The sequence below is a fragment of the Oncorhynchus clarkii genome, chromosome 7, assembly GCF_045791955.1.
Source record: "Oncorhynchus clarkii lewisi isolate Uvic-CL-2024 chromosome 7, UVic_Ocla_1.0, whole genome shotgun sequence".
Lineage (NCBI taxonomy): Eukaryota > Metazoa > Chordata > Actinopteri > Salmoniformes > Salmonidae > Oncorhynchus > Oncorhynchus clarkii.
This window is the reverse complement of record NC_092153.1, coordinates 35,449,513-35,471,391: the sequence shown is the minus strand read 5'-3', so window position 1 is coordinate 35,471,391 and position 21,879 is coordinate 35,449,513. Positions and strand designations below refer to the sequence as shown.

Here is a 21,879-nt window from a genome sequence, read left to right as displayed (position 1 = left end):
AATGATGTTAGACACTTACTGTCAGACTCTGCTAAATGGGGAGAGAGAGAGTGATGTTATTAAATTAGATTCAGGGTCAAATATAGCATTTGTTTTTAATAGATGTCACTAATTGGGAACTTTTGACCCATTCATGGGCTCCAAACATTTACACACAAATATAGATGTTGACTGAACTAAAAGTCACACACTGGTGAATTCCTAATCTACAAAAGGGTAGTGCAAATGGGCCAAAGGGTAGTGCAAACGGCCCAGTACATCACCGGGGCCAAGCTTCCTGCCATCCAGGACCTCTATACTAGGCGGTGTCAGAGGAAGGCCCTAAAAATTGTCAAAGACTCCAGCCACCCTAGTCATAGACTGTTCTCTCTGCTACCACACGGCAAGCGGTACCGGAACTGCCAAGTCTAGGTCCAAGAGGCTTCTAAACAGCTTCTACCCCCAAGCCATAAGACTCCTGAACCTCTAATCAAATGGCTACCCAGACTATTTGCATTGTCCCCCCCCCCCCCCCCCCTTTACACTGCTGCTACTCTCTGTTGTTATCATCTCTGCATAGTCACTTTAATAATTCTACCTACACATATATATTACCTCAACTAACCGGTGCACCCAAACATTAACTCTGTACCGGTACCCCCCTGTATATTGTCTCTCTATTGTTATTTTACTGCTGCTCATTAATTACTTGTTACTTTTATTTATTTTTTTATCCATATTTTTTAAAACTGCATTGTTGGTTAGGGGCTCTTAAGGGGCAAATTTGATTTGTGTTCCACACTGCCTCTGGAAGCAAGGTCAGCACAATAACTGTTCATCAGGAGCTTCATGAAATGGGTTTCCGTGGCCGAGCAGTCACACACAAGCCTAAGATCACCATTCGCAACCCCGAGCGTCAGCTGGAGTGGTGTAAAACTTGCCACCATTGGACTCTGGAGCAGAGGAAACGCGTTCTCTGGAGTGGGGAATCACGCTTTACCATCTAGTAGTCCGACGGACAAATCTGGGTTTGGCGGAGGCCAGGAGGACGCTACCTGCCCGAATGCTAGTGCCGACTGTAAAGTTTAGTGGAGGTGGAATAATGATCTGGGGCTGTTTTTCATGGTTTGGGCTAGGCACCTTAGTTCCAGTGAAGGGAAATATTAACGCTACCACATACAATGACATTCTAGATGATTCTGTGCTTTCAACTTTGTGGCAACAGGTTGGGGAAGGCCCTTACTTGTTTCAGCATGACAATGCCCCCGTGCACAAAGCAATGTCCATACAGAAATGGTTTGTCGAGATCGGCTGTAGAAGAACTTGACTGGCCTGCACATTGCACATTGCCCTGACCTCAACACCATCAAATATCTTTGAGATTAATTGCAATGCCGACTGCGAACCAGGCCCCACTCTGTCTGACTCCGGTCTGAACAAATGTGACCTAGACTAATTAAGCATGCGTAGTAATTGTTAGAATTCTATTTCCCCATGGAAAAGTGATTGCTTTTGATTTTTTTTTAAAGCTTTATCTGCCTCCCCAATGAAAATGACTTATATATTTAATGGAAAATAGATGTTCTATGTTTATGGACAATGCACCTGCTGCCTTGCTGACAAAATGACCGAGCGGCGCAAATTACTGTTCGATTTGAGAACAATAGCGGGTCTGGGGGACTGTGACAACAATTTTGGACCCCCTTGTGGGGGGTCGTCCGTTATTAGACAGCGGCAACGATGATGATTATGAACATGGTATTTTGCCTGCTAATGCCTGAAATGCAGTGAAGAAAACGATATGACAACAATAACATCTAATGTAACTGGGCCCCCCAGTAGAAATGGTCTAGAACCGCCACTGTTTGAGAAGGGCACTCCTCCCTCCCCGCTTTCGACTGATAACGTGACGGGGCCTTTTTAACCCGTTCCAGCGTAAAATAACTCCCTTATTATTACAGCGTTCACCTACATGCGGGCTCGTTATTGGTGGAGCCATATCTGTGTCCTATTGGCTCTTCCACCCACACCGTAATCAGCAGCGCGAGATGGACAGAAGTTGAGATTACATTTTATGAGCGTCCTCAACAAACGTTAGTTTTATTTTTAATTAATCAGCTTTACAGTCCGTGCTTTGTTTGTAGTTTGAGAGACATGTTTGTGTGTCGAGGAGCGAGGCTGTCGGCGAAGGCTTTGGAGCAGGGTTTCAACTCCACGACAGGGGCACAATTTAAAACGAACAGACTAACGGTAGTTGACGTTACCTGCACTTTGCCATTACGTAACATCCATGCATTCAAATCCTCCCGAGCTTTTTGTGGATATTTTGTGGCACTTTCGCCTGATGGAAAGCGAGAAAAAAGGGAGAAGGATATGTTTTCCGTGAAGAACCGGGACTCTGTTCGTTTCATAATTACGCATCAGCAACGATTAACTCGAGTAAATTCGTTTTCTTTAAATCTCTCCAACAAAAGTAATGGTGAAAGCTTATTCAGCCGTACACATGTCACTAGCTCAACTCTTTATCGGGCGAATGGAGGCCAAAGCTGGCAGAAGAAACAATACGTAGATGCACTTGAATCTGTGTTTACGTCTGGCGCCAATGTCTGCAATCATCGATTATATCCCACAATGACTGTGCAAATGAGACCTTTTTCCTCTGTTGCTGTTGCTCCCAAACTGGTGGAGGACTCGCCCGCAGATCACAAAGTGGTAAATTCAACTTTGAATGGTATTTGTTTAACCCATGTGACATCGAATTTAAATTAACAATGTTTGACCATCAATCATGCCAGAGGAGTAAAGTACTAAGTGGCAATTTTAGAATGTAAATCTTGGTGGGGCAAACATTCTTTTGGGCGAGATGCATGCCTGCAAATCTACACAACACTAAACAATACATTAATTGCACTATAATGGTGAAAACGGTGCCCACAATCTGTTAGGGCCTACATAAAGCTGTCCCAACACCTTACCACCGCTAGCTAAACTTGGTTATCAGAGGAGCCTTGTCTGCAGCGAAACAGATCATTCAGCCTCATTTACTGGCTTTAAAAAAAACAGCTGATATGGCTGACTTGCTTAAACAAATGTAATTTCTACTTACAATTGACATGTACAAACTATGGCATAAGGGGATGACATGCAGATAAGAGGCTATCCATAATTTAGATTAAGACATTAATGAACGACCTAGGACAGACATCGTCAATAACTATTTGTTCAACACTTTTGAAATGTACAGCAACAGAATTCAGAACATGGGCCATTCTTACAGTATTCCCCTTGTACACCAAGTCAGAACCGTAGGATAAATAAAGGGGACATATAGGCAGACAATGGAAGTTCTTACAATGTTAAATGATTGCATTTCTCTAAAACAGGTTATAGGCTAAGTCAGAACAATAGGTGAAATTAAGAGTGGTAAAGGGACTAAATTATTAGGCTGGAATACCAACAGCTTACTGCAAAACATACACTTAGTATTACTTTCTTGCTACAGTATACCGTGCCTTCGGAAAGTATTCAGGTCCCTTTACTTTTTTCTCAATTTGTTACATTACAGCCTTATTCTAAAATGTATTAAATTGTGTTTTCCTCATCAATCTACACACTAGCCCATAATGACAAAGCAAAAACAGGTTTTTATAAAATGTGCACAATAAAAAAAAAATGAAATCACATTTAAATAAGTATTCAGACACTTTACTCAGTATGTTGTTGAAGCATCTTTGGCAGCGATTACAGCCTCAAGTCTTTTGGGTATGACACTACAAGCTTGGCACACCTGTATTGGGGAGTTTCTCCCATTCTTCTCTGCAGATCCTCTCAAGCTCTGTCATGTTGGATGGGGAGCGTTGCTGCACAGCTATTTTCGGGTTTAAGTCTGGGCTCTGTCTGGGCCACTCAAGGACATTCAGAGACTTGTCCCGAAGCCACTCCAGCATTGTCTTGGCTGTGTGCTAAGGGTCGTTGTCCTGTTGGAAGGTGAACCTTTCCCCCAGTTTGAGGTCTTGAGCGCTCTGGAGCAGGTTTTCATCAAGGATCTCTCTCTAATTTGCTCTGTTCATCTTTCCCTCAATCCTGACTGGTCTCCCAGTCCCTGCCGCTGAAAAAACATTCCCACAGCATGATGCTGCCACCATGCTTCACCGTAGGGATGGTGCCAGGTTTCCTCTTGTTGTGACGCTTGACATCCAGACGGGTTCAATCTTGATTTCCATAGAATAGAGAATCTTGTTTCACATGGTCAGTCTTTAGATGCCTTTTGGAAACTCCAAGTGGGCTGTCATGTGCCTTTTACTGAGGAGTGGCTTCTGTCTAGCCACTACCATAAAGGCCTGATTTTGGTGGAGTGCTGCAGAGATGGTTGTCCTTCTGGATTGTTCTGTCAGTGACCATCACATTCTTTGTCACCTCCCTGACCAAGGCCCTTCTTCCCCGATTGCTCAGTCTGGCCGGGCAGCCAGCTCTAGGAAGAGTCTTGCTGGTTCCAATCGTCTTCCATTTAAGAACGATTGAGGCCACTGTGTTTTTGAGACTTTCAATGCAGCAGACATTTTTTGGTACCCTTGCCTAGATCTGTGCCTCGACACAATCCTGTCTCGGGGCACTGCAGACAATTCCTTCGACCTCATGGCTTGGTTTTTGCTCTAACATGCACTGTCAACAGTGGGACCTTCTATAGACAGGTGTGCCTTTTCCAAATCATGTCCAATCTATTGAATTTACTACTGGTGGACTCCAATCAATCAAGTTTTAGAAACCTCTCAAGAATGGTTGATGGAAACCGGATGCGCTGAGCATCCATTTCTGAACCTATGTTCACTTTGTCATTATGGGGTATTGTGTGTAGATTGAAGTTTTATAAGGCTGTAACGTAACAAAATGTGGAACAAGTCAAGGGGTCTGAATACATTCCAATTGCACTGGAAGCACAAAATCAGCAGACAGCAATTGCGGAATCATGCCACAGTTGGACTAGATAATGCTAAACAAGGTTGGACTGTTATATAAATTAAACAAAAGATAATTGGTTAATTTGCTCAAAGTAAAACAATCTGAATTCCTACTGTGGCTGTATTAGACTTTTGCATTGGGGGCATACATACATTGCGATGTACAGGCCGTGCTGGGGGTCATGATACCTGTGCTGAAGGGCAAGTGGGCAGGCATCACCACAAATAACCACTAGGACTTCTGTTAAGTTAAACCACTTCTGCCAATACCACCTGCAGTACCTTGTTTCCATAAACAATTCCATAGACTATTCTCTCTCACACACTCTCTCTCCCATTTATATATTTACATATTTTATTAGGTACACCCATGTAGTACTGTGTCGGATCTCCCTTTGCCTCCAGAACAGCCTGAATTCCTCGGGCATGGATTCTACAATATATGTTCAACCGTTGCTCAATTGGTATCAAGGAATCTAACATGTGCCAGGAAAACATTCCCCACACGATTACACCATCGCCACAAGCCTGTACCGTTGACACCAGGCAGGATGGGGCCAACGACTCATGCTGCTTATTCCAGATCCTGACTGCCATGACGCAATCGGACCAGGCAATGTTTTTCCACACAATTGTCCAGTGTTGGTGATCGTGTGCCACTGCAGCCGCTTCTTCTTGTTTTTTTAGCTGATAGGCGTGAAACCTAGGTCGGTCATCTGCTGCAATAACCCATCTGTGTTCAAGGACCGACATTCTGTGATGCCGTTCTGCACACCACTGTTGTACTGTGCCGCCTGTGTGTTGCCTGCCTGTTAGCTTGCACGATTCTTGTCATTTATCCTTTGACCTCTCAACTAGCAGTTTTTAACCACACAACTGCTGCTGGCTGGATGTTTTTTGTTTGTCGACGCATTCTCGATAAATCCTGGGAACTCTTGTGTGTGAAAATCCCAGGATGCAGGCCATTTCTGAAATAATGGAACCGGCGCACTCGTTTTGCCCATTCTAACAGTTCAATCGAACAGTAACTGGATGCCTATTTGCCTGCTTCATATACAGTTGAAGTCGGAAGTTTACATACACTTACAGGCTGACTACACCGCTCGCGTCGCATGCACGAGCTTTGCTAAATAAATTTACAAAACTATATTATTCAATTATTGCACCCACACTGCTCGTGCACGCCAATGAGCGTCTGCGTTACCAAGGGCTAAAATAGAAGTCTGTTCTATTTCTGACGTAGATTGCGCTGAAAGTCCTGCCTTTCCCATCTCCTCATTGGTTTATAGAAGCATGTACCCACGTGCCATTTCCTCATTGGTTATACCCACATGGGTGACTGAAAGACGAATGAGGTCGGTGGCGGTTATGCACCTAATTTATGAAAGTTGCCAATCACAATATAAAGTCCAGAGAAGAAAAAGCCTGGAAGGAGGAGAGATGACTAGAAACGGTACGGTTGTACATTTTATATGTGGATTAATTGTCAGAGTAGAGGACCTTGTGCATTTCACGTAAAATAACAACTCAACTCAAAGTGCAAGCTAGCTAGCTAAATTGCCATACATGTTAAATGCTTTTCGACCTGTACCCAAATTAATGTAATCGGTTCAGAGTTAATTTTTTATATTGTGACCTGCGTGTCGTGATCGCGTTTGGTGTCGGGTGGCAAAATACATGTATGCACAGTCACGCACGTGCGGTTTGGGTTCTGGGTTAGGTTGGAATCATTAAAACTAGTTTTTAAACCACTCCACAAAATTCTTGTTAACAAACTGTAGTTTTGGCAAGTCGGTTAGGACATCTACTTTGTGCGTGACACAAGTATTTTGTCCAACAATTTGTTTATAGACAGCTTATTTCACTTATAATTCACTGTATCACAATTCCATTGGGTCAGAAGTTTACATACACTAAGTTGACTGTGCCTTTTAAACAGCTTGGAAAATTCCAGAAAATGATGTCATGGCTTTAGAAGCTTCTGATAGGCTAATTGAGTCAATTGGAGGTGTACCTGTGGATGTATTTCAAGGCCTACCTTCAAACCCGGTACCTCTTTGCTTGACATCATGGGAAAATCAAAAGAAATCAGCCAAGACCTCAGAAAATATTGTAGACCTCCGCAAGTCTGGTTCATCCTTGGGAGAAATTTCCAAATGCCTGAAGGTGCCATGTTCATCTGTACAAAAAGTAGGACACAAGTATAAACATCATGGGACCACACTGCCGTCGTATCGCTCAGGAAGGAGATGTGTTCTGTCTCCTAGAGATGAACATACTTTGGTGCGAAAAGTGCAAATCAATCCCAAAACAACAGCAACGGCCTTTGTGAAGATGCTGGAGGAAACCGGTAACTGTGTCTATATCCACAGTAAAACCACTCCTATATCGACATAACCTGAAAGGCCGCTCAGCAAGGAATAAGCCTACGGTTTGCAACTGCACATTGGGACGAAGACCGTACTTTTTGGAGAGCGTACTTTTTGGAGAAATGTCCTCTGGTCTGAATAAGCAAAATTTGAACTGTTTGGCCATAGTGACCATTGTTATGTTTGGAGGAAAAAGTGGGAGGCTTGCAAGCCGAAGAACACCATCCCAACCGTGAAGCACAGTGGTGGCAGATTCATGTTGTGGGGGTGCTTTTCTGCAGGAGGGACTGGTGCACTTCACAAAATAGATGGCATCATGAGGGAGGAAAATTGTGGATATATTGAAGCAACATCTCATGACATCAGTCAGGAAGTTAACCTTTTTGGGATAGGGGGCAGCATTTTCACTTTTGGATGAATAACGTGCTGAGTGAACTGCCTCCTACTCTGTCCCAGATGCTAATATATGCATATTATTAGTAGTATTGGATAGAAAGCACTCTGAAGTTTCTAAAACTGTTTGAATGATGTCTGTGAGTATAACAGAACTCATATGGCAGGCGATAACCTGAGATGAATCCAACCAGGAAGTGGGACATCTGAGGTTTGTAGTTTTTTAAAGCTTGACCTACCGAGTACACATTGAGATATGGATGAGATTGAACTTCCTAAGGCTTCCACTAGATGTCAACCATCTTTAAAAACTTGAATGAGGATTCTACTATAAAGGAGGGGCTCATGAGACCTCTGAGTCAGTGGTATGGCAGAGAGCCTTGGTCTCATGACGTGCGCTCCCGACAGAGTTACCTCGCGTTCCAGTGCTTTTTCTGAAGACAAAGGAATTCTCCGGTTGGAACATTATTGATGTTTTATGTTAACATCCTAACGATTGATTCCATACATCGTTTGACATGTTTCTAAAGCACTGTAATGGAACTTTTCGAGTTTTTGTCTGGATGAAATGCTCGCACCTCATGAAGATGGATTACTGGGCTGAACACGCTAACAACAAGTGGCTATTTGGACATAAATTATGGAACTTTATGGAACAAATCAGTCATTTATTGTCGAACCTGGATTCCTGGGAGTGCCTCCTAATGATCATCAAAGGTAAGTGAATATTTATGGTGTTGTTTCTAACTTTGTGTATTCCAAAATGGCGGCTCTTCCTCTGGCTGTTTTGGGTATTGAGCAACGTTCTCAGATTATGCTTTCCGTAAAGTTAAAAAAAATCTGACACAGCGTTTGCATTAAGGAGAAGTCTATCTTTAATTCTGTGAATAACACTATCTTTTATCAATGTTTATTATTAGTATTTCTGCAAAATCACTGGATGTTTTGGAATCAAAACATCACTGCACGTAAGGCGCCAATGTAAACTGAGATTTTTGGATATAAATATGCACATAATCGAACAAAACATACATGTATTGTGTAACATGATGTCATATGAGTGTCATCTGATGAAGATCATCAAAGGTTAGTGATTACTTATCTATTTTTCTGCTTTTTGTGGCTCCTATCTTTGGCTGGAAAAATGGCTGTGTTTTTTCGACTTGGTGGTGATCTAACGTAATCATATGTTGTGCTTTAGCTGTAAAGCATTTTTTAAATCGGACACGATGGGTAGATTAAGAAGATGTTTATCTTTCATTTGCTTTTTTGTTAATGTGTGAAAGTTACATATTTCTAAAATATATTTTGGAATCTTGCGCGCGCTGCCTTTTCAGCGGTATGTTGTTCTGCTAGCGGAACCCCTGCGCTAGAAAGGTTAATGCTTGGTCGCAAATGTGTCTTCCAGATGGACAATGACCCCAAGCATACTTCCAAAGTTGTGTTAAAATGGCTTAAAGACAACAAAGTCAAGTTATTGGAGTGGCCATCACAAAGCCCTGACCTCTAACCTATAGAAAACTTGTGGGCAGAACTGACAAAGCGTGTGCGAGCAAGTAGGCCTACAAACTTGACTCAGTTACACCAGCTCTGTCAGGAGGAAAGGGCCAAAATTTGCCCAAGTTATTGTGGGAAGCATGTGGAAGGCTACCCCAAACGTTTGACCCAAGTTAATAACTTCTTAAGGTATAGGTCTCACTTGGCCAAGAGCCAGGGAAAATGCAGCGCGGCAAATTCAAGTAAAATGATATAAAATCAAACTTTCATTAAATCACACATGTAAGATATGAAATTAAAGCTAGACTCGTTGTGAATCCAGCCAACATGTCAGATTTTTTAAAGGCTTTTCGGCGAAAGCATAAGAAGCTACTTTCTGATGATAGCACAACAGTAAACAAAGAGTAGCATATTTCAACCCTGCAAGCGCTACACAAAATGCAGAAATAAAATACACTGCTCAAACAAATAAAGGGAACACTAAAATAACACATCCTAGATCTGAATGAATTAAATATTCTTATTAAATACTTTTTTTCTTTACATAGTTGAATGTGCTGACAACAAAATCACACACATTATCAATGGAAATCAAATTTATCAACCCATGGAGGTCTGGATTTGGAGTCACTCAAAATTAAAGTGGAAAACCACACTACATGCTGATCCAACTTTGATGTAATGTCCTTCAAACAAGTCAAAATGAGGCTCAGTAGTGTGTGTGACCTCCACGTGCCTGTATGACCTCCCTACAACGCCTGGGCATGCTCCTGATGAGGTGGCGGATGGTCTCCTGAGGGATCTCCCAGACCTGGACTAAAGCATCCGCCTACTCCTGGACAGTCTGTGGTGCAACGTGGCGTTGGTGGATGGAGCGAGACATGATGTCCCAGATGTGCTCAATTGGATTCAGGTCTGGGGAACGGGCGGGCCAGTCCATAGCATCAATGCCTTCCTCTTGCAGGAACTGCTGACACTCTCCAGCCACATGAGGTCTAGCATTGTCTTGCATTAGAAGGAACCCAGGGCCAACCGCACCAGCATATGGTCTCACATGGCAGTCAGGCTACCTCTGGCGAGCACATGGAGGGCTGTGCGGCCCCCCAACAAAATGCCACCCCATACCATGACTGACCCACCTCCAAACCGATCATGCTGGATGATGTTGCAGGCAGCAGAACATTCTCCACGGCGTCTCCAGACTCTGTCACGTCTGTCACATGTGCTCAGTGTGAACCTGCTTTCATCTGTGAAGAGCACAGGGCGCCAGTGGCGAATTCTCTGCCAGTTCTCTGGCAAATGCCAAACGTCCTGCACAGTGTTGGGCTGTAAGCACAACCCCCACCTGTAGACGTTGGGCCCTCATACCACCTTCATGGAGTCTGTTTCTGACCGTTTGAGCAGACACATGCACATTTGTGGCCTGCTGGAGGTCATTTTGCAGGGCTCTGGCAGTGCTCCTCCTGCTCCTCCTTGCACAAAGGCGGAGGTAGCGGTCCTGCTGCTGGGTTGTTGCCCTCCTACGGCCTCCTCCACGTCTCCTGATGTACTGGCCTGTCTCCTGGTAGCGCCTCCATGCTCTGGACACTACGCTGACAGACACCGTCAATCTCCTTGCCACAGCTCGCATTGATGTGCCATCTTGGATGAGCTGCACTACCTGAGCCACTTGTGTGGGTTGTAGACTTCGTCTCATGCTACCACTAGAGTGAAAGCAAATGTATTGTCAATCAGTGTTGCTTCCTAGGTGGACAGTTTGATTTCACAGAAGTGTGATTGACTTGGAGTTACATTGTTGTTTAAGTGTTCCCTTTATTTTTTTGAGCAGTGTATACAATATGCCTTACCTTTGACGAGCTTCTTTTATTGGCACTCCAATATGTCCCATAAACATGACAATTGGTCCTTTTTGTTTGATGAATTCCGTCCATATATATCCAAAATGTCAATTTTTTGGGAGGCGCGTTTGATCCAGAAAAAAACAGCTTGCAATTTGTGCCTACAAACTTTTCCAAAATATTTCAAATTACTTTTGTAATACAACTTCAGGTATTTTTAAACATTAATAATCAATCAAATTGTAGACGAGTCTATCTGTGTTCAATACAGGAAGACAACAAACCAACGCTACTTTTCAAGTCTTGCGCAACTCTCAACAGTGTTACCCAGTTCCTAGATGGCTGTACTTCTTCATTGCACAAAACAATAACCTCAACCAAATTCCAAAGTCTGGTGACATCCAGTGGAAGCTGAAAACAGGAACTGAACTGAAAACAAGTGCCTAAGAAATATCGTTTTCCAATGAGAACTCACTGAACAGACAGAGAACCTAAAGTAAATTCTGAACGGTTAGTCCTCAGGGTTTTGCCTGCTACATAAGTTCTGTTATACTCACAGACATGATTCAAACGGTTTTAGGAACTTCAGAGTGTGTTCTATCCAAATCTACTAATAATATGCATATCTTATATTCTTGGCATGAGTAGCGGGAAGTTGAAATTGGGCACGCTATTTATACAAAAGTGAAAATGCTGGCCCCTATACCTAAAGAAGTGAAACAATTTAAAGGCAATGCTACCAAATACCAATTGAGTGTATGTAAACTTCTGACCCACTGGGAATGTGATGAAAGGAAAAAAAAGCTGAAATAAATCATTCTCTCAACTATTATTCTGACATTTCACATTCTTAAAATGAAGTGGTGATCCTATCTGACCTAAAACAGTGAATTTTTACTGGGATTAAATGTCAGCAATTGTGAAAAACGTGTGTTTTAAATGTAGTTGGCTAAGGTGTATGTGAACTTCTGACTTCAAATGTACAGTCGTGGCCAAAAGTTTTGAATGACACATTAATTTTCAAAAAGTTTGCTGCTTCAGTGTCTTTAGATATTTTTGTCAGATGTTACTATGGAATACTGAAGTATAATTACAAGCATTTCATAAGTGTCAAAGGCTTTTATTGACAATTACATGAAGTTGATGCAAAGAGTCAATATTTGCAGTGTTGACCCTTCTTTTTCAAGACCTCTGCAATCCACCCTGGCATACTGTCAATGAACTTCTGGGCCACATCCTGACTGATGGCAACCTATTCTTGCATAATCAATGCTTGGTGTTTGTCAGAATCTGTGGGTTTTTGTTTGTCCAGCTGCCTCTTTTGAGGATTGACCACAAGTTCTCAATGGGATTAAGGTATGGGGTGTTTCCTGGCCATGGACCCAAAATATCGATGTTTTGTTCCCCGAGCCACTTAGTTATCACTTTTGTCTTATGTCAAGGTGCTCTATGATGCTGGAAAAGGCATTGTTCATCACCAAACTGTTCCTGGATGGTTGAGAGAAGTTGCTCTAGCAGGATGTGTTGGTACCATTCTTTATTCATGGCTGCGTTCTTAGGCAAAATTGTGAGTGAGCTCACTCCCTGGGTTGAGAAGCAATGAGTGGTCTTAGGATGCTTTACTGTTGGCATGACACAGGACTGAGGGTAGCGCTCACCTTGTCTTCTCCGGACAAGCTTTTTTCCAGATGCCCAAACAATCGGAAAGGGGATTCAGCAGAGAAAATGACTTTACCCCAGTCCTCAGCAGTCCAATCCCTGTACCTTTTGCAGAATATCAGTCTGTCCCTGATGTTTTTCCTGGAGAGAAAAGTGGCTTCTTTGCTGCCCTTCTTGACACCAGGCCATCCTCCAAAAGTCTTCACCTCACCGTGTGTGCAGATGCACTCACAACTGCCTACTGCCATTCCTAAGCAAGCTCTGTACTGGTGGTGCACCGATTCCGCAGCTGAATTAACTTTAGGAGACAGTTCTGGCACTTGCTGGACTTTCTTGGGTGCCCTGAAGCCGCCTTCACAACATTTGAACCACTCTCCTTGAAGTTCTTGATGATCCGATAAATGGTTGATTTAGGTGCAATCTTACTGGCAGTAATATCCTTGCCTGTGAAGACCTTTTTGTGCAAAGCAATGATGACAGCACGTGTTTCCTTGCAGGTAACCATGGTTGACAGGGGAACAACACTGATTCTAAGCACCACCCTCCTTTTGAAGCTTCCAGTTAGTTATTCAAACTCAATCAGTATAACAGAGTGATCTCCAGCCTTGTCCTCGTCAACACTCACACCTGTGTTAACGAGAGTGTCCCTGACATGTCAGCTGGTCCTTTTGTGGCAGGGCTGAAATGCAGTGGAAATGTTTTTCTGGGATTAATTTGCATGGCAAAGAGGGACTTTGCAATTCATCGGATCACTCTTCATAACATTCTGGAGTATATGCAAATTGCCGTCATACAAACTGAGGCAGCAGACTTTGAAAATTAATATTTGTCATTCTCAAAACTTTTGTCCACGACTGTAGTCATGTGGGTCGCACGTCAGGCATGCAAATGTTTCTTATTCCATGAAGTTGTATAACTGATCAAACCTTTTCATCCCACAGTACTGCCCTGCTTCTATTCCCTTTTCCGATGTTCACCGTATAGGCATGCAGTTTTTAAAACAAGCTTATCCTTTCTAGCGCAGGCGTTCCGCTAGCGGAACCCCTCGACAACATTCCGCTGAAAAGGCAGCGTGCAAAATTCAAAAATATTTTTTAGAAATATGTAACTTTCACACATGAACAAGTCCAATACAGAAAATGAAAGAAACTTCTTGTTAATCTACCCATCGTGTCCGATTTCACAAAGTCTTTAGTCAATCACTTTTTATAGCTACTGTTTACAGGCCTCCTGGGCCATATACAGTGTTCCTCACTGAGTTCCCTGAATTCCTATCGGACCTTGTAGTCATAGCGGATAATATTCTAATCTTTGGTGACTTTAATATTCACATGGAAAAGTCCACAGACCCACTCCCAAAAGGCTTTCGGAGCCATCATCGACTCAGTGGGTTTTGTCCAACATGTCTCTGGACCCACTCACTGTCACAGTCATACGCTGGACCTAGTTTTGTCCCATGGAATAAATGTTGTGGATCTTAATGTTTTTCCTCATAATCCTGGACTATCGGACCACCATTTTATTACGTTTGCAATTGCAACAAATAATCTGCTCAGACCCCAACCAAGGATCATCAAAAGTCGTGCTATAAATTCACAGACAACACAAAGATTCCTTGATGTCCTTCCAGATTCCCTCTGTCTACCCAAGGACGCCAGAGGACAAAAATCAGTTAACCACCTAACTGAGGAACTCAACTTAACCTTGCGCAATACCCTTGATGCAGTTGCACCCCTAAAAACGAAAAACATTTCTCATAAGAAACTAGCTCCCTGGTACACAGAAAATACCCGAGCTCTGAAGCAAGCTTCCAGAAAATTGGAACGGAAATGGCGCCACACCAAACTGGAAGTCTTCCGACTAGCTTGGAAAGACAGTACTGTGCAGTACCGAAGAGCCCTTACTGCTGCTCGATCATCCTATTTTTCTAACTTAATTGAGGAAAATAAGAACAATTCGAAATTCCTTTTTGATACTGTCGCAAAGCTAACTAAAAAGCAGCATTCCCCAAGAGAGGATGACTTTCACTTTAGCAGTGATAAATTCATGAACTTCTTTGAGGAAAAGATTTTGATTATTAGAAAGCAAATTACGGACTCCTCCTTAAATCTGTGTATTCCTTCAAAGCTCAGTTGTCCTGAGTCTGCACAACTCTGCCAGGACCTAGGATCAAGAGAGACGCTCAAGTGTTTTAGTACTATATCTCTTGACACAATGATGAAAATAATCATGGCCTCTAAACCTTCAAGCTGCATACTGGACCCTATTCCAACTAAACTACTGAAAGAGCTGCTTCCTGTGCTTGGCCCTCCTATGTTGAACATAATAAACGGCTCTCTATCCACCGGATGTGTACCAAACTCACTAAAAGTGGCAGTAATAAAGCCTCTCTTGAAAAAGCCAAACCTTGACCCAGAAAATATAAAAAACTATCGGCCTATATCGAATCTTCCATTCCTCTCAAAAATTTTAGAAAAGGCTGTTGCGCAACAACTCACTGCCTTCCTGAAGACAAACAATGTATACGAAATGCTTCAGTCTGGTTTTAGACCCCATCATAGCACTGAGACGGCACTTGTGAAGGTGGTAAATGACATTTTAATGGCATCGGACCGAGGCTCTGCATCTGTCCTCGTGCTCCTAGACCTTAGTGCTGCTTTTGATACCATCGATCACCACATTCTTTTGGAGAGATTGGAAACCCAAATTGGTCTACTCGGACAAGTTCTGGCCTGGTTTAGATCTTATCTGTCTGAAAGATATCAGTTTGTCTCTGTGAATGGTTTGTCCTCTGACAAATCAACTGTAAATTTCGGTGTTCCTCAAGGTTCCGTTTTAGGACCACTATTGTTTTCACTATATATTTTACCTCTTGGGGATGTCATTCGAAAACATAATGTTAACTTTCACTGCTATGCGGATGACACACAGCTGTACATTTCAATTAAACATGGTGAAGCCCCAAAATTGCCCTTGCTAGAAGAATGTGTTTCAGACATAAGGAAGTGGATGGCTGCAAACTTTCTACTTTTAAACTCGGACAAAACAGAGATGCTTGTTCTAGGTCCCAAGAAACAAAGAGATCTTCTGTTGAATCTGACAATTAATCTTAATGGTTGTACAGTCGTCTCAAATAAAACTGTGAAGGACCTCGGCGTTACTCTGGACCCTGATCTCTCTTTTGAAGAACATATCAAGACCATTTCAAGGACAGCTTTTTTCCATCTACGTAACATTGCAAAAATCAGAAACTTTCTGTCCAAAAATGATGCAGAAAAATTAATCCATGCTTTTGTCACTTCCAGGTTAGACTACTGCAATGCTCTACTTTCCGGCTACCCGGATAAAGCACTAAATAAACTTCAGTTAGTGCTAAATACGGCTGCTAGAATCCTGACTAGAACCAAAAAATTTGATCATATTACTCCAGTGCTAGCCTCTCTACACTGGCTTCCTGTCAAAGCAAGGGCTGATTTCAAGGTTTTACTGCTAACCTACAAAGCATTACATGGGCTTGCTCCTACCTATCTCTCTGATTTGGTCCTGCCGTACATACCTACACGTACGCTACGGTCACAAGACGCAGGCCTCCTAATTGTCCCTAGAATTTTTAAGCAAACAGCTGGAGGCAGGGCTTTCTCCTATAGAGCTCCATTTTTATGGAACGGTCTGCCTACCCATGTCAGAGACGCAAACTCGGTCTCAACCTTTTAAGTCTCTACTGAAGACTCATCTCTTCAGTGGGTCATATGATTGAGTGTAGTCTGGCCCAGGAGTGGGAGGGTGAACGGAAAGGCTCTGGAGCAACGAACCGCCCTTGCTGTCTCTGCCTGGCCGGTTCCCCTCTTTCCACTGGGATTCTCTGCCTCTAACCCTATTACAGGGGCTGAGTCACTGGCTTTACTGGGGCTCTCTCATGCCGTCCCTGGAGGGGGTGCGTCACCTGAGTGGGTTGAGTCACTGATGTGGTCATCCTGTCTGGGTTGGCGCCCCCCCCCCCCCCCCTTGGGTTGTGCCGTGGCGGAGGTCTTTGTGGGCTATACTCAGCCTTGTCTCAGGATGGTAAGTTGGTGGTTGAAGATATCCCTCTACTGTTGTGGGGGCTGTGCTTTGGCAAAGTGGGTGGGGTTATATCCTTCCTGTTTGGCCCTGTCCGGGGGTGTCCTCGGATGGGGCCACAGTGTCTCCTGACCCCTCCTGTCTCAGCCTCCAGTATTTATGCTGCAGTAGTTTATGTGTCGGGGGGCTAGGGTCAGTTTGTTATATCTGGAGTACTTCTCCTTTCCTATTCGGTGTCCTGTGTGAATCTAAGTGTGCGTTCTCTAATTCTCTCCTTCTCTCTTTCTCTCTCTCGGAGGACCTGAGCCCTAGGACCATGCCCCAGGACTACCTGACATGATGACTCCTTGCTGTCCCCAGTCCACCTGGCTGTGCTGCTGCTCCAGTTTTAACTGACCTGAGCCATAGGACCATGCCCCAGGAATACCTGACATGATGACTCCTTGCTGTCCCCAGTCCACCTGACTGTGCTGCTGCTCCAGTTTCAACTATTCTGCCTTATTATAATTCGACCATGCTGGTCATTTATGAACATTTGAACATCTTGACCATGTTTTGTTATAATCTCCACCCGGCACAGCCAGAAGAGGACTGGCCACCCCACATAGCCTGGTTCCTCTCTAGGTTTCTTCCTAGGTTTTGGCCTTTCTAGGGAGTTTTTCCTAGCCACCGTGCTTCTACACCTGCATTGCTTGCTGTTTGGGGTTTTAGGCTGGGTTTCTGTACAGCACTTTGAGATATCAGCTGATGTACGAAGGGCTATATAAATAAATTTGATTTGACTTTACAGCGAAAGCACAACATATGATTGTTAGGTCAGAGCCAAGTCAAAAAAACACACAGCCATTTTTCCAGCCAAAGCTGGAGTAACAAAAAGCAGAAATATAGATAAAATGAATCACTGACCTTTGATCTTCATCAGATGACACTCATAGGACATCATGTTATATAATACATAAATGTTTGTTCGATAATGTGCATATTTATATCCAAAAATCTGTTTACATTGGCGTGTTACGTACAGTAATGTTTTGATTCCAAAACATTCTGTGATTTTGCAGATAGCCACATCAAATCCCAGAAATACTCATACTAAACATCGATAAAAGATACAAGTGTTATTCACAGAATTAAAGAGACTTCTCCTTAATGCAACCGCTGTGTCAGACTTTTTTAAAAACTTTACAGAAAAAGCATAATCTGAGTACGGTGCTCAGAGCCCAATCCAGTCAAATCCACCATGTTGAAGTCAACAGAAGTTAGAAATAATATTATAAATATTCACTTACCTTTGATTATTTTCATCAGAATGCACTCCCAGAAATCTGTTTGACAATAAATGACTGATTAGTTCCATAAAGTCTGTCATTTATGTCCAAAATCCATCTTCATGAGGCGCGAGCACTTCGTCCAGACAAATTTTCTCAGGTTTTTGCCTGCCATATGAGTTATGTTATACTCACAGACATTGAAACAGTTTTAGAACCTTTTAGAGTGTTTCTAGCCAATACTACTAATAATATGCATATATTAGCATCTGGAACTGAGGCAGTTTACTCTGGGCACGCATTTCATCCAAAAGTGAAAATGCTGCCCCCGATCCCAAACAGGTTATCCATGACATGGCAATAAATAGTTTTTTTTCTCCGTGCTTCAGTCAATCACTAGGCCTTCTCGTGTATTATGATAATATTATGTTTTGTTTCCTTTCAACAATACTAATGAGTATCACAATACTGGTATCGTCCTGGCCCTAGTAACAAACCTCAGTTGGTTCACTTGCTACTGTCCTCACTGTTACTGGCATACTATTATGTTCAGCTCAATGTTTTTCTCTTTCTGTCTTGTGGTCAAAGCAAATGTGAAAACAGTCTGGACAACCTCTCTCTTCTCTCTCCTCTCTCTCTCTCTCTCTTCTCTTTCTATCTTTCGCTCGCTCTCTTCTCGCTCGCTCTCTTCTCGCTCGCTCTCTTCTCGCTCGCTCTCTTCTCGCTCGCTCTCTTCTCGCTCTCTCTTCTCGCTCTCTTCTCGCTCTCTCTTCTCGCTCTCTTCTCGCTCTCTTCTCGCTCTCTTCTCGCTCTCTTCTCGCTCTCTCTTCTCGCTCTCTTCTCGCTCTCCTCTCGCTCTCCTCTCGCTCTCCTCTCGCTCTCCTCTCGCTCTCCTCTCGCTCTCTTCTCGCTCTCTCTCTTCTCGCTCTCTCGCTCTCTCTCTTCTCGCTCTCTCTCTTCTCGCTCTCTTCTCGCTCTCTCCTCGCTCTCTTCTCGCTCTCTCCTCGCTCTCTTCTCGCTCTCTCCTCGCTCTCTTGCTCTTCTCGCTCGCTCTCTCTTCTCGCTCGCTCTCTCTTCTCGCTCGCTCTCTCTTCTCGCTCGCTCTCTCTTCTCGCTCGCTCTCTCTTCTCGCTCGCTCTCTCTTCTCGCTCGCTCTCTCTTCTCGCTCGCTCTCTCTTCTCGCTCGCTCTCTCTTCTCGCTCGCTCGCTCTTCTCGCTCGCTCTCTCGCTTCTCGCTCGCTCTTCTCGCTCGCTCTTCTCGCTCGCTCTTCTCGCGCTCTCTCGCTCGCTCTTCTCGCTCGCTCTTCTCGCTCGCTCTTCTCGCTCGCTCTTCTCGCTCGCTCTTCTCGCTCGCTTCTCGCTCTCGCTCTCTTCTCGCTCTCGCTCTCTTCTCGCTCTCGCTCGCTTCTCGCTCTCGCTCTCTTCTCGCTCTCGCTCTCTTCTCGCTCGCTCTCTCTTCTCGCTCGCTCTCTCTTCTCGCTCGCTCTCTCTTCTCGCTCGCTCTCTCTTCTCGCTCGCTCTCTCTTCTCGCTCGCTCTTCTCGCTCTCTCTTCTCGCTCTCTCGTTCTCGCTCTCTCGTTCTCTCTCTTCTCGCTCGCTCTTCTCGCGCTCTCTTCTCGCGCTCTCTTGCTCGCTCTTCTCGCTCGCTCTTCTCGCTCGCTCTTCTCGCTCGCTCTTCTCGCTCGCTCTTCTCGCTCGCTCTCTTCTCGCTCGCTCTCTTCTCGCTCGCTCTCTTCTCGCTCGCTCTCTTCTCGCTCTCTTCTCGCTCTCGCTCTCTTCTCGCTCTCGCTCTCTTCTCGCTCTCGCTCTCTTCTCGCTCTCTTCTCGCTCTCTCCTCGCTCTCTCCTCGCTCTCTCCTCGCTCTCTCCTCGCTCTCTCCTCGCTCTCTCCTCGCTCTCTCCTCGCTCTCTCCTCGCTCTCTTCTCGCTCTCTCCTCGCTCTCTTCTCGCTCTCTCCTCGCTCTCTTCTCGCTCTCTCCTCGCTCTCTCCTCGCTCTCTTCTCGCTCTCTTCTCGCTCTCTCCTCGCCCTCTCTCTCCTCACCCTCTCTCTCTTCTCGCCCTCTCTCTCTCTCTTCTCGCCCTCTCTCTCTCTTCTCGCCCTCTCTCTCTCCTCTCGCCCTCTCTCTCTCTTCTCGCCCTCTCGCTCGCTCTCTCTTCTCTCTCTCTCTTCTCTCTCTTCTTGCCCCCCCCCCCACCTCTTCCGGCTCTTACCAACATCTCTCTTCTCGCTCTCTCTCTCTTCTCGCTCGCTCTTCTCGCTCTCTTCTCGCTCGCTCGCTCTCTCTTCTCGCTCTCTCTTCTCGCTCGCTCTTCTCGCTCTCTCCTCGCTCTCTCTCCTCGCTCTCTCTCCTCGCTCTCTCTCCTCGCTCTCTCTCCTCGCTCTCTCTCCTCGCTCTCTCTCCTCGCTCTCTCTCCTCGCTCTCTCTTCTCGCTCTCTCTTCTCGCTCTCTCTTCTCGCTCGCTCTTCTCGCTCGCTCTTCTCGCTCTCTCTTCTCGCTCGCTCTTCTCGCTCTCTCTTCTCGCTCTCTTGCTCGCTCTTCTCTCTCGCTCTCTCTTCTCGCTCTCTCTTCTCGCTCGCTCTTCTCGCTCTCTCTTCTCGCTCGCTCTTCTCGCTCGCTCTTCTCGCTCGCTCTTCTCGCTCGCTCTTCTCACTCGCTCGCTCTCGCTCTCTTCTCGCTCTCGCTCTCTTCTCGCTCTCGCTCTCTTCTCGCTCTCTTCTCGCTCTCGCTCTCTTCTCGCTCTCGCTCTCTTCTCGCTCTCGCTCTCTTCTCGCTCTCGCTCTCTCCTCGCTCTCTTCTCGCTCTCTCCTCGCTCTCTTCTCGCTCTCTCCTCGCCCTCTCTCTCCTCGCCCTCTCTCTCTCCTCACCCTCTCTCTCTCTCCTCACCCTCTCTCTCTCTCCTCACCCTCTCTCTCTCTTCTCGCCCTCTCTCTCTTCTCGCCCTCTCTCCCTCTCTCTCTCCTCTCGCCCTCTCTCTCTCTTCTCGCCCTCTCGCTCGCTCTCTCTTCTCTCTCTCTCTTCTCTCTCTTCTTGCCCCCCCCCCCACCTCTTCCGGCTCTTACCAACATCTCTCTTCTCGCTCTCTCTCTCTTCTCGCTCGCTCTTCTCGCTCGCTCTTCTCGCTCTCTTCTCGCTCGCTCTTCTCGCTCTCTTCTCGCTCGCTCTTCTCGCTCTCTCTTCTCGCTCGCTCTTCTCGCTCTCTCGCTCTCTCGCTCTCTCTTCTCGCTCTCTCTTCTCGCTCTCTTGCTCGCTCTTCTCTCTCGCTCGCTCTTCTCGCTCGCTCTTCTCGCTCGCTCTTCTCGCTCGCTCTCGCACTCTTCTCGCTCTCGCTCGCTCTCGCACTCTTCTCGCTCTCGCTCTCTTCTCGCTCTCTTCTCGCTCTCGCTCTCTTCTCGCTCTCGCTCTCTTCTCGCTCTCGCTCTCTCGCTCTCTCTTCTCGCTCTCTCTTCTCGCTCTCTCTTCTCGCTCTCTCTTCTCGCTCTCTCTTCTCGCTCTCTCTTCTCGCTCTCTCTTCTCGCTCGCTCTTCTCGCTCTCTCTTCTCGCTCTCTTGCTCGCTCTTCTCGCTCGCTCTTCTCGCTCGCTCTTCTCGCTCGCTCTTCTCGCTCGCTCTCGCTCGCTCTTCTCACTCGCTCTCCTCGCTCGCTCTTCTCACTCGCTCTTCTCGCTCTCTTCTCGCTCTCTTCTCGCTCTCGCTCTCGCTCTCTTCTCGCTCTCGCTCTCGCTCTCTTCTCGCTCTCGCTCTCTTCTCGCTCTCGCTCTCTTCTCGCTCTCGCTCTCTTCTCGCTCTCTTCTCGCTCTCGCTCTCTTCTCGCTCTCGCTCTCTTCTCGCTCTCTTCTCGCTCTCGCTCTCTTCTCGCTC

At 45.3% G+C, this 21,879-nt stretch overlaps 1 protein-coding gene across 1 annotated transcript in view; it reads left to right on the top strand.

The window, feature by feature from the left end:
* Nucleotides 1-2,025: 2,025 nt before the first annotated feature.
* LOC139414200 (protein FAM210B, mitochondrial-like) overlaps nt 2,026-21,879 on the top strand; it is a 28,041-nt gene continuing 8,187 nt past the window's right edge. Inside the window, exon 1 of the mRNA XM_071162089.1 lies at nt 2,026-2,691. Coding sequence (XP_071018190.1) covers nt 2,134-2,691 — 558 coding nt within the window. The 5' untranslated portion in view covers nt 2,026-2,133. The remainder of the gene's footprint in view (nt 2,692-21,879) is intronic.